At 37.3% G+C, this 12,520-nt stretch overlaps 2 protein-coding genes across 3 annotated transcripts in view; one reads left to right on the top strand and one right to left on the bottom strand.

Moving 5' to 3' along the window:
* The window catches only part of LOC132195930 (flotillin-2), a 104,915-nt gene that overhangs the window by 33,784 nt on the left and 58,611 nt on the right, over positions 1-12,520 (top strand). The window lies entirely within an intron of this gene.
* LOC132195890 (glucose dehydrogenase [FAD, quinone]-like) lies at positions 1,652-9,854 on the bottom strand. 2 transcript variants are annotated; one of them, XM_059618176.1, is made up of 6 exons: positions 9,703-9,854; positions 6,609-6,674; positions 6,271-6,486; positions 4,611-5,220; positions 3,900-4,285; positions 1,652-3,403 (listed from the first exon to the last, which is right to left on the bottom strand). In XM_059618176.1, exons 3-6 carry the CDS (start codon positions 6,474-6,476, stop codon positions 2,686-2,688), a joined length of 1,920 nt encoding a protein of 639 aa, XP_059474159.1. In that variant the 5' UTR covers positions 6,477-6,486; positions 6,609-6,674; positions 9,703-9,854; the 3' UTR covers positions 1,652-2,685. The 2 variants fall into 2 exon arrangements, with proteins under 2 accessions (XP_059474159.1, XP_059474158.1); XM_059618175.1 differs by having other exon boundaries at positions 1,653-3,403; positions 6,618-6,674.

The raw sequence follows: 12,520 nt of genomic DNA, 5'->3' as shown, positions 1-12,520 counted from the left end.
TATTTTTAATTATCTTATGGCTGAAGACGGGATTGAAATAAATTTAATTAAAAACGGATTTTTTTTTACTTATCAAACTCACGGAATTATTCAATTAAGATTTGCACTATTTTTTTTTTTTTTAGTTTTCTTTGTTTTGTTATCTATTTAAAAGAAATTAAAAACATTGCTGAACAATTTCATTTGACACTTTTTAATTATTTTTGAGCCTAAAATTTCACCTTTGTAGGGAATTAAAAGTAAAATTAAATAATTAGCATCGATTTGTCAATTTCCATTCGACACAAAGTATATTTCTGTCAAAAAAGGAAGCTGTGTGCGTAGAACTCGCTAATTTCTGGTCGCGGCACCAAAAGCATTTTGTAAATATTTACAAAAGTCGTCTGACTGAGAGAGATTTGCGTTCAGAGATACGTGAGTTTGTGCATGCAACACCGAAAGACAAAGGCGGGCCAAAAATAAAAGCGGCTCTTCCGCCTCGGAAGTGCTGCTCTCGTTTAACTCAACCTGAGAAAATAATGAAGCTGAACTAATCATTTTTATATATTTCATAATAGAAACAAAACCATTCATTAATTAATTTTTCACATATAATAATTGAGTGGTTCTGCTCGGCAGTTTGGATCGATCCAGGTGAAATTCCATTTTAATTAAAAGCCGCAATTTTTCAACGATTTAATTGCATTTCACTTTCAAACGGATTTACATGACAAGGCAAATAATGGATACTTGGATTGTGTTCACTTTCCTCCGACACGATTGTCGCTGAATGAATAACAAATGTCGCGTTGCATTTGTTGAACATGCGCGGGTCGATTCTTGGACGGCGCTCGGGGTGACTCAAGGAGCTGCTTTTATAATAATGCGTCACTTTGCATTTATCGTCTGATTTCTAATTTGGCGCGCAGGAAAGTGGATAAATGCTGGCTCGTCGTTGTAAGAGGATTTTACAAGTACCATTAATTTCAATTAATCTTGCACTTTAATCCCCAATCAATTAAATGAAAAAATTTTACAAAATTTAAAAAACCAAAAATATTTTTAAATTTTTTCTCCATTTGATATGATTTGAACTTATTAATAAAAATTACATATAATTGACTATATTTTTTTGGCGTTCAATTATAAATGAAATCCAATTTATGATTGAAACAGTGCCCGCGATCTTGTTCGTCACTAGGCTATGAAAAAGTTCATGATTTTGGCGTTTCGAACGTGCCAAGTTCGAGGTCGGTTGGCGCATAAATTTCTCCCTCGGAAAAACATCAGATCAAACGCGCCGCCGAGTGTGACTTGAGCGTGCAATCTTTGCTCGTCTGCGCTGAGTGGCCATTGTGGCACTGGTAATTGAGGATCGAACCCTTTGTTGCATCACGTGGAAGAGCTGCGAGGCGTCACGTATACCAAGGTTGTGCTTTACTACCTTTAAGGTCGCTCGCTCCAACAGGTGCAGCCGCTCCGAGATCACTTTCTCCAGTGACGTCACCTCAAACGGACAGACTATGCACTAGAGAGCGGCGACAGAGCCAGAAAATTTCAAATAATTGTTTTAAATTTTCAAATTACCATTTCCTTATTATATTGAAATTTGTATTAAATTCAATTGATATATTTATATATTTATTAAAACCAAAATATTCTGCCGAGTTTCAATATTTCTGCATTTCAATTAAATTTGTGCAGTTTCTTCACTGAAATGCGGCGCTGGTCTTTGGAATACTTTCTTCTCCCAGCGCCCAAGGCCACTCTCTTCGTCTCACCTATGCTCATTTGCATGTTCGGTTCAGGAACAAGATCCAAGGTTTCTCATCTCGAGCGCACTAAATCACTCTGGATTAAATATAAATTGAATCAAAACGAGCTCTGCACGATTGTCTCGGAATTAAGGAAGGAAGGTCTCTTCACTTTTACTTTCGGAAGAAAGTTAATGCGTTTACGTAATTCCCAAGACCAAAGACAGAAATAATTCCTTCCTTTGTTTGCATAATTTATGACCGGCGAAACCTCAAATTTGCAAACAAACAGTAGCTCATTCTGGACCCGCCCCCTTTGGTATTTTTTTGCCAGGCGAAATTTTGTCTATATGATTAAATAAATGATTTATTGTCGGAGCGGATTTCATGCCCACTTAGCGTACAAAATACGGAGCCATGTTTGAAATTTATTAACACTTTCGGCTGTACATCACAATCCGTCCGTCGCGCATCAACAACTTGGCACAATCGTCTGTCGGATGAGAAAGCAATTCACAAAATTTGTCGCGAGCACAACACTTTTCGACTGATCGATGGATGAATGGCCTTTTGGTAATATGGCTGCGAGTGAGAGCAGGCACGACTCTGAACCAAAGCCTGAGCACTGAATACAATTGGTATGGAGATGAATTTACAAAAAATGGTGAAAACCACATTTGAAAAGTTTTAACATATACAAAACTGAACTTTATGAATCAGTGAATTATTTTAAATAAAATTTTATTAATGAGCATTTTTGTTCAAGTTAGGAAATTTTGACTTAAATTATTTGAGCAGTGTTTTCTTTAAATATTCCAATTTTATAAAATTTTAATTTCAAGGCGCACAACTTAACGTACTTTTGATAGTCTGCAACAATCCCAAGCAAGAACGCATGCAAGTCCAATTTTCACCAGCAACGTTTTTTTTTACACAAAATGTTAATAAATAATCACTTGACACTTTGGTTGTCGTCCGAGTCGACGATTTGCGTCAACTCGTCAATGTCCTCGTCCTCCTTGGAATGGTACCACGCGTTCTTGACCATGTCGGCGCCCTTCTCGCCGATCATGATGATGGGGGCGTTGGGGTTGCCGGACACGATCATGGGCATGATGGAGCCGTCCATGACCCTGAGGCCCTTGACGCCGTGCACCCTGAGCTCGTGGTCGACGACGGCGAGCTGGTCGCGCGCCGGGCCCATCTTGCACGTGCCCGTGGGGTGGTAAATGGTGAAGGTGAAGTGCCTCAGGGCGCACTCCCAGTACGGATCGGTGTCGAACGCGTACTTTTTGCACCCCGGCATGGGGATGGTGTGGGGCCGCGAGCCGAACTTGCGGAAGGCCGTCGTGTTGGAGATTTGCATGGCGATGCGGATCCCCTCGATCAGCGTGAAGACGTCCTCGGGGTGCGAAAGGTAGTTCGGTCGGATGTTGGGGTGGTGCAGGGGGTTGCGGCTGCGCAGTCGCAACGTGCCCGCGCTCTTGGGCCGCAGCAGCAGCGGCAGGATCGTCCACGTCTCCGATCCGATCAGCGGCTTGTACATGGTGTTGTAAACGATGTCGCGGATTCCCAGGATCTTCCGGATTTGCTCGCCCCCGTCAGAGTTGACTGAACTCGGCGCGAAGTGGAACTGCACGTCTGGGAAGTCCTCGGAGTGGTTGGCGTACCTGGAATGATTTATTTCAAATTTTGTTATTTGTTGAAGAAAATTCCAAAATACCCTATTTATTGTTATTTAAAGAGTGTCACAAAAAAATTACTATTTTTTTTCATTGCTGATTGCGAAAGAATGCCAAATTTCATTACCAATGTTGAAATTGCTATCGAAAAATTCGACCCCCTCTACCCGTAAAACCTTTAAATTGTTTTCGCGCCAAATTCATTTGAATCTGGGCGAGGAGTCCAAAGTACTGATTAGAAGCTGATAATTTACTCTTTTAAACTCTATTATAGTGATTTTCCAATCTGGACTAACTTTTATTCAGGTTCAAATTTGGTTGGCGGGAAAAAAATGAACCTTTAACAACCATTTTTTCAAAGATTTCAATGTTTGTCATGAAATTTGGTCATTTTTCACAATCAGGGGTAGAAAATTTACCAGTTTCCCTCTTTTAATATTAAAAATATTAATCAAAAATTATAGATAGTGCTAAATAGGTATACTTTGTGTTGACAAATGCAAGTCCTTCGACTCCACCCAGCGTGGACAGAGGTCCTCTCTCATTCAAAATGTACTCCAGGGCGACTGGCACGGTCTGGAAGCGCTCCTTTGTGAACGTGAAGGGTTTGTCGATGATGAACGTGAGGCCGCCCAGCCCAATGTGGTCTTGGAGATTCTCGCCGACGCCTGGCAAAGCTTGCACCAGGGGAATTTTGAAGCGGGCCAAATGATCTGGCGGGCCAATGCCTGAAAGCATCAAGATTTGCGGCGAGCCGATGGCCCCGGCACTCAGAACCACCTCTTTGCGCACCTGGACTGCACGCTTGGCCTTGCCTTTCTGCAAAATCTCCACGCCCAACGTCTGTTTTGTGACTGGGTCAACAATAATCTGAAAAAATAGAAATGCACATTTAAAGGTCCTCTGTAGTAATTAGTTTTATTCTTGAATTTTAAAGTGGGAAAAAATTTTATGATTGAATTTGAAGTTTTATTTGATAATTTTGCATTCAAAAGGGTTAGAAATTGAAATAATCTTTTCCCGCCAAATTTATTTTAATGTTTTTAAGTGATAAATCGCTTATTCGATCAAATTCCTAAATTTATTAAGCCTAGATCTGAATCATTCTTGCGGGAAAAAATGGTCAAATAAGAGTTTTTAATTACAATTTTTATAAAACATTGCTGGAGAAAGCTTTTGAAAGGTGAAAACTGACCTTGGAGACAAGGGTTTTGAGGGAAACGTCCAGATTTTTCCTCAGATTGACCGGCCTGAGGAAGGCCTTGGCCGTGGAGCAGCGGGAGCCCCTGCGGATGGTGCCCTGCGCGATCATGCAGCCCGTCTGGTACTCGCCGTTGATGTCCCTGTTGTCGTAGCCCAGCTCGTGGCACGCCTGCAGGAAGGTGAGGGCGAGGGGCGTGTGCCAGGGACTCTCTTGCACGGTCAGGTAGCCGCCCGTGGAGTGATACGGCGTCTTGGCCAGGTACGGATTCCGATTGTCCTCGGATTTCAAGAAATAAGGCAGCACGTGGTCGTAGCTCCAGCCAGGGTTGCCCAGGCGCTCCCAGTGGTCGTAGTCGTGCCGGTTGCCCCGCACGTACAGCATCGCGTTCAGCACCGACGAGCCGCCCAGCACCTTGCCGCGGGGCCAGTTGCACTGCCGGTTGTGCATTGCCAGGCACGAAGTTTCAGACGGCGACGTTTGGTACTGCCAGTCCAGCTCGCTCTGCTGCAGGTAGCCGGCCAGCCCAGGCACGTCCGAGATTTCCGTCTCGTCGCCCCCGGCCTCGATCAGCAACACTTTCCACTCAGGAACTTCAGACAGTCTGAAATTTAAAACAATAATTAAAAAATCAATTAAATAAAAAATACAGAACAATTAGTTTTGATTTGAAGATAAAAAAAAATTCCAAGAAAAATTTAATTCATTGGAAGAATTGAAGTTTTGTTGATTAACATTCTTTTCTATTGGAATTTAAAAAAAAATATTATTTTTACATTCATTTGTATCAGTGTAAGCACCTCATTTTACAAAAATTTAAAAAAGCCCAATTAATTTTGATAGTATTTTTACGCTAATTGATGTTCCAAGGAGACATAGTTAGAAAAATTTAAGTCAGAGAACTGAATTTTTGAAATTTAAGAGAGTTTTATTGATCTTAGGGGAAAAGGTTCAGAAGTTTTAATCCCAGTGTAGATATCATAAGTGCCTAATTTAAGGCAACAATTTGATTAAATAATTGCCAAGCAGAAAACTATGAAACGAAATAAAATGATATTATAGAAATCTCCAGGAACGCGAGATCTCCTTTAATATTCTAACTCTGCGATTTCGACAACTTGCTCGGCAGTGCTGTCGGGCACGTTGCATACTTTCGCGTCGTTCACGCTACGTAACGAATGCAAATTCATTAAATAATTAATACACCGCACTCTCACTTCTCTCGTTCGCTTTCGATCAAAGAATGTGCAGTTTCGCACAGGTCGCGTCTTACACATTGAAATACGATTTTGCTTTCTGTTCTCCTTTTCCGGATAGAAAATGAAACTTATGCCGCTTCACTTGCACGCTTTACATCATTCATTTTCATAACTTATGTTACATTGATTCAATAAAATCACAGTTTTAAACAGATTGTTAACTATTTATTAAAATTTTTTTAAATTTGTGAAAAAATTTGATGTAAAAATTTAACTCTATTTATTGAAAAAACTTGCAAGTTTATTTAGTAAGGAATATGAAAGTTTTTTTTTCTAATTAACAATATAATTTATAAATGTCCTATTTTTATTAGCATACTTTAATGAAAGGACTTTTTTGTTAAAAAAAAAAGGAAATCTTATACCCCGGTTTTTTTTTATAGTTTTTCTCTCACCTGTTTGCGACGACCGCCCCAGCCGAGCCGCCGCCAATCACAATGAAGTCGTACTCGTCCTTGATCTTGTTGGACGCGTCGATGACCCTGGACTCGGGGTCGAGGGTCTCGTAGCGGTGGTAGGCGATTCCCGCGATCAGCAGGGGCAGCGCCCAAAGTCCAGCCATTGCCGTAGACATGCCTGCGCCAAGGGCCAAAAGCGCCATTTTTCATCGCCTAAATTATAAAAAAAAAACGATTCAAATGATTATGTCGACGGTGATTTAGGAACATTTTGAGAGAGTTCAGGAATAATTTATGTAAATAGAGCGCGAAGAAAGAAAGAAGAAGACGCGCACCGATTTTACCTCGATTTTCTACTGCTGGTCGAACGACCTTTTCGCCACACACCACATCTTTGCAACCTGAAACAACAAGATAATTTTTCGTTAACAAAAGAATTTGGATTTCATTAAAATGAAGCAAAATATATATTTTAAAATTCAAAAGAACACAAATTTAATTCTAGAACCAAAATTCTTGAATATTTTTTAAATTGTTTGTTAATATAAAAATTAAATTGTTATGAATTGATCAGCTAAAGATAAAAGAATCTCTCTTCATAATGACTTGAATGATGACTATACTTTTAACTTTTAAATTTTCTCTCTTGCAAGACAAGTGAAGGCGCCGGTGAAAAATAAATTTCGCACTTGCAAGGGAATAGAAAGTAATTCTTAAGAGTAACAAGAGAGGAAATTGACGTCAGCAGTCCTACGAGTATTTTTTGCATAAGAACAATTAATCCAAATTTGAATTCCTTCTCGTAACACGTCGTTTGAGGCGCCGTTCTTATGTATGCTAATTAAGGGCGCACACAGCATTGTTCGCTTTCTTTCTTTCTTCCAAAGATAATTTCTATTTCCTTCCTCTCTCTATCTAGCTTTGTTAACGGCGGTTTTGTAATCAATTTAATTACGCCCCATTCATCTTTTTGTATGCGTCCTGGTGACCTTCAAAGTGTGTAACACAGCCCGCGGAAAAGTGGAGCCGTTTGTGCCGCACAAGAATGAGTTTGATGCGTTCCTAAAGGAAACAAACTCAGATGCACACACACACACACGCTTTCTTTCCGAGCTATGACTCGGCATCTTTTATTTTATAAGTTGGTACTTTTTTCAAGCATAATATTATTGATACTTGTTGAAAATAGAAAAGAGGTTTTGTTAAAAGAGCAATTTGCATCAAATGTCATTTGTTGAGAATTTCAAAATTTGTATTTATTAATTAGCATTCAAATAACTAAAAATGATATTCTCGGATGAATTGAAAATTAGAAATTGAGGCTTTTTTCAACATATTTCAGTCAAATCGAGTAGGCATTTAATTGGGTTCAATTCAAAATTGAAGAATTAAAGAAAATTGGTAGGAAGTTTCATCTACTTTAGATTAAATGAAAGTTTAATTTTATATATTTGTCACTTTTTTAATGAAATATAATTTTTTGTTTTGTAATTTACTGTAATAGATTTTTAATTGTTTCTAATCATTTTCCTTTTATTTGTTGCAGGTATGTTGAAAACCAGTTAACTATCCAGATCGCTTTTTGATTCCGATGCAGGTCAGTCTATGTTTCAACGTGATAACCAAGCCTTTTTGAAATTAATACTATTTTAAAATTAAGTACAAACGACTTAATAATGAGTTATAAATTAGAAATCGAGTCTTTTGCCAAAAAATTGAGTAGGTTTTATTACATTCCATTCAAAATTGAATAATTTGAAGAAGAAATGCTAGATTTTCTTAAAATTATATTGTTATAATATAATTTTTTATATTGATAATTTATACTTAAATTTTAATAAAAACACAAAATGGCAGTTGACATCGGGTTAAAAACAAAATATAAGTTAACAAATTGATGGAAAATCGATGAGAATGAAAGAAAATTAATGAAAAATATCAATAAAGAAAACTAATGTCGGTGGTTTGATGTGCGCCGCTGCACGTACGTGATCGGCACTGTTTGATTAAGTGAGCTAATTTCTCGTTCCAGCGTGTTGACTCTTAAAGTAGGCCGACGTCGATCGAGCCGAAAAAACACCAGGCGAAGAAGCTGCCTATTTACTTTTCTCTCCGAAACGAGAGAAAAAGGCCGGTCCTCCTCACAAATGGAGAGTTTGTTCGTCTCTCGCACGCCCCGAAAATTGCAGTAATACTCAAATTACCAACCCACCAGAATTTCATTCATTCTCCTGTGTGGAGAGAAGAAGAAATAAATTGAAGGGAGGCGCGAAATTCCGCCGTTTTATCGCTTCATTTTCGAATAATCGCGCGTTTGAATCTCTCACGTGCGGCTATTTTAAATAGGCACATCTCATTTTGTACTGATTTTGCAGCAGGTCGTGACTGCTTTCGGTGAAAGGCGTTGAGGAAGATTTTGCCATTAGCTAAGAAAACCGAGCTTGCGCTTCCGAATGTAATTTTCGGATTTCCTGCATTCAAGGAATGCATTCACAAATTACAGCTATGTTCTGAAGATCGGTCGAAAATGGGTTAATGGAACCAAGCGTTCAAAGTATCTTTCCAGGTCACAATTATTTATTACATGGTGGTCCGGCCAGGCGCGTTTTTGACTAATGGTTTTTTGTCCAACGGAGAAATATGTTGGTCGATGAAAAATAATTAACCACAAATAAACGTGACTATTCAAGAAAAAGTGGTATTATTAGCAAGAAATTTTGCAAGCTCAAATATTATGAAAGGATTGAAAACTTTTAAATAAAAATAAATTATTGAAAAATTGAAGAAGAAAAAACAAGCTCAATAATTCGAATTTTAAACTCAGGTATTGGCATCATTCAAGAGTAAATATTTATTGTTTTTGTTTTATTATTTGGGAAAATTAAACAAGACCTTAAACTATCAGAAAATGTCCAGATCAGCTGTTAATAATAAACAATCTATACAATTAATTTTATTGATGGATATTTTTTAATCTTTTCATTGCACAAATTCAGGAAAAAACCTAAAAATGCTATTGATTATTTAAAATTTAAAAATCTTTTAATAGAATTTACAAACTTTCTTTGTATCTGTGAGAGTAAAAAGTTTGAAAATTAGCTTTTTTTTACTATTTTTTAATTATTAACAGATAAAAAAGCTTAAATAAAAAAAACACCATCCTGAAATTGAACTTCCCAATTGAAAACTATTTTAAAACCATTGCTTTTCTGTAATTATTTACACTCTAAATCAAAATAAATATTTTACTGAGCTAATTTGCAACGATGCAGTTGAAAATGTCTTTTTAATAAAGGAGAGGCGCGTGCTCAAAATTCTCACCACAATAAAATGCAAATTAGCACCTATCCTTTCTCATTCTATCTCTGCTAGCAAAAAATTGATTGTGATTTTTTGATTCAAGTAAAGGTCAAGGTCACTCGTACTAACCTTTGAACTGTTCACTGCTGGTTTTTTTCCGGAAAGAGTCAATTGAAAAATGGGCAGAACAAGGCAGAGTTGAGAACTTTTCGCAGCTCACTTCAGACGAGATGGAGTAATTTCTCTGCCGCGAAGGTGTCTGTCGACCCATCTTGAACAATTTCCCCTCAAACTCTCTCGGCCCTTCTCCTCGAGTCGCTTCTGCGGAGCGACCGGAGCGTTCGGTGCAGGGACCTGAAACGCGTCATCCGGTTGCTCGGCCGACGCCACTTTTCCTCTTGAACCTCAACTTGTCCCGCTCCTTTCTCCTTATCGCCGCATTATTGCTGCTGATCACGGCCGCCGTCGATGCTCGCGATGACCACTGCATTTGCAGTGAAAGTCACTCGAAAGCACAGGCAGGGGCGAACAAATGGGGATCTTTGTCCCAAGACCCAAGTGACAATTCACACAAATCCACTCTTCCTTTCCACTGATCTATCTTAAGACAATCGTAATTTCGATGGATATAAAATTTCTTAGAAGTACCTCAAATTTATACTTTTAATGTAATTACAACTTTTTAGGCACGGTATTTGTAATTCATATTTTATTTTGCATTTGGTGATAAATTCATACTTCTAAATTATAAAATTAACTTAAGAAAATAACTAAAAAAGTATAATGCAAAGTAGAAGAAAATTGATATTCTTTTCTTTCGATATTAGTTGCGTTTCTTGCCTTTTACCTTAACCGCAGATACAGGCTTTTATTTCATGCTCTTAATCGTGTGGAAAAAGTCACATTTGCAATGAATTAATTATTGATGAATAGTCTTAAAATTGGCTTAAAGAGCAGCTTTTGATAATGACCAAGCGCTAAAGCCCCCAGATTTCATTGATAAATAAAATTATCAAAAAAGTTGCTCGGTCAAGCTTGCTATTGAATAATACAAGGATAAATAGCCTTTCAATTGGTTGCCAAAGAGGCATTTTATTGAAAAAGTCACTTGGTCATGCTTAAAATTGAATAATATAAGGATTAAACGCCTTTAAATTGCCTGCCCATGTAGCTTTTTTATTTTAAAAAGTCACTCGGTCATGAGTGCAATTGAATAATATAAGGATAAAATTTCTTTAGATTGGCCGACTAAGAGGCGTTTTATGCATTGTCCATTTCACAGCCGCTATCTGAAAAACCAGTAATTATTTAAGAAGTTGCCCGGTCACGCTTTTGTTTGATTAAGCAAGATAAAGCTGAAGAGACTTAAAATTGGCTAAAAGAGCGGCTTTTGATCGTGGCTGAACTCCCAGATTTCGTGCTTGGTTTATTTTCGTGCCTTGCATTTCATTATTCATCAACACAACTTCCATCAATAATACCAATTATTGATTCTTATATAAAAACTTGATTTGTTTCCACCGCATATTGCAGTGAAAATTGATACTGGTATTTCCTAATATAGATATATTTTTTTATTGTTCTTATGTTTCTCAATTAAACAATAAAAATAATTATCGGTCCTGTTTATTATTTTCATATAGAAGCAATGAATTATACTATATTTATATTATTTTGTTAAAAACTCATCACAGCCATCACCTTGTCTCATTTAAATGAGACCGTCAGCCCTAACAACATATTATTTACTCTACGCATTTATGAGAGCGATACTATCACATAAACTATTGTGCGTTCTAAGCCAGCACCTAAGTAGACCTTCTTTGTTAAATTATGATGCGGATTATTTGGGAGAGGCGGCCTGGGAATTATCTCACTTCAGATTGGATTATAAATATTTTTCCCGTAGTTTAGGCTGCAGTGCGGCGAGTAGTTTGGTATTTATCGCGGCCCGGGCTATGAGTTTTTGAGTTGTTCACTAGCACTGTGAGCCTATTTTCTCCCAACCAATTTTGCACAATTGATTGTTCTGACTTGTTTGGAGAAAAATAAACAAATTGAGTTTTAATTGAATAAAAATGTATATTATTTGTTGAGTTATAATAATCTAGTGCTTGCGAAGAAATTAAGCTGTTTAAAATAATAGATTAACTTCGATAAGAAAATTTGAATTAAAATTGAGATAGGTCATGGCTTGCGGTGTTATTGCTCTCATTTTGTCAATTTTTTTTATTTCAATGTACCTCTGATTTTTTCACTTTCATGTGTAATAATTTCTTTTGTGGAATTTCACCGTCCTTTTCATTCGACGTGTACTTTACTTGTGTTCCAGGTAAGATCTCGCTTTTAACTGCACTTTCATCTCACCGTAAGTACTGACAGACAAGACTTGCGTCGTTAACTGAATTCACCGCGAGGCAGACAGATCTTGCTTTCAAAAGCTTTTGGATGTGCAGGAATTGAAAGTCAAAAGCGCTTTTGAAGCAATCTCGGCATTGAAGAGAATAAATAAATTTATGGCAAAGAGAAAGAAAGAAATTTGGCAAAGCTCGACGGGATTGAACCATGACTTACACCTGTCGGGATGGTTATGAACTAAAACATCTCCGGTGAAAGCGGAGTTGGAAAGTTTTCGCTCAGTGACACATAGAGGACGCGACGCTTAACATATTCAGAAATGGAATAAATTGAAATGTGGAGATATTTTAAAATGAAATGATTAAAAATACTACTATTCAAATTTTACACAAATAATTATTGGTAAAAATAGCAATTTATATTGATGTTTATTTTTTAATTGGCATTAATTTAAAATATCTTAATTTAAAAAATTAAAATTGAGGGAACTTTTTGAGGATGTCTCCATTAAATTGTACTTTTTTTTAGTAAAAGTATAAAAATAGCACAAATCGAAAGCGTGAAAATTTGGTTATGAATTAGTGTTGAA

This window comes from Neocloeon triangulifer, unplaced genomic scaffold, assembly GCF_031216515.1.
Source record: "Neocloeon triangulifer isolate White Clay Creek 2 clone unplaced genomic scaffold, ASM3121651v1 ptg000011l, whole genome shotgun sequence".
NCBI lineage: Eukaryota > Metazoa > Arthropoda > Insecta > Ephemeroptera > Baetidae > Neocloeon > Neocloeon triangulifer.
This window is presented reverse-complemented; position numbering and strand designations above follow the sequence as displayed.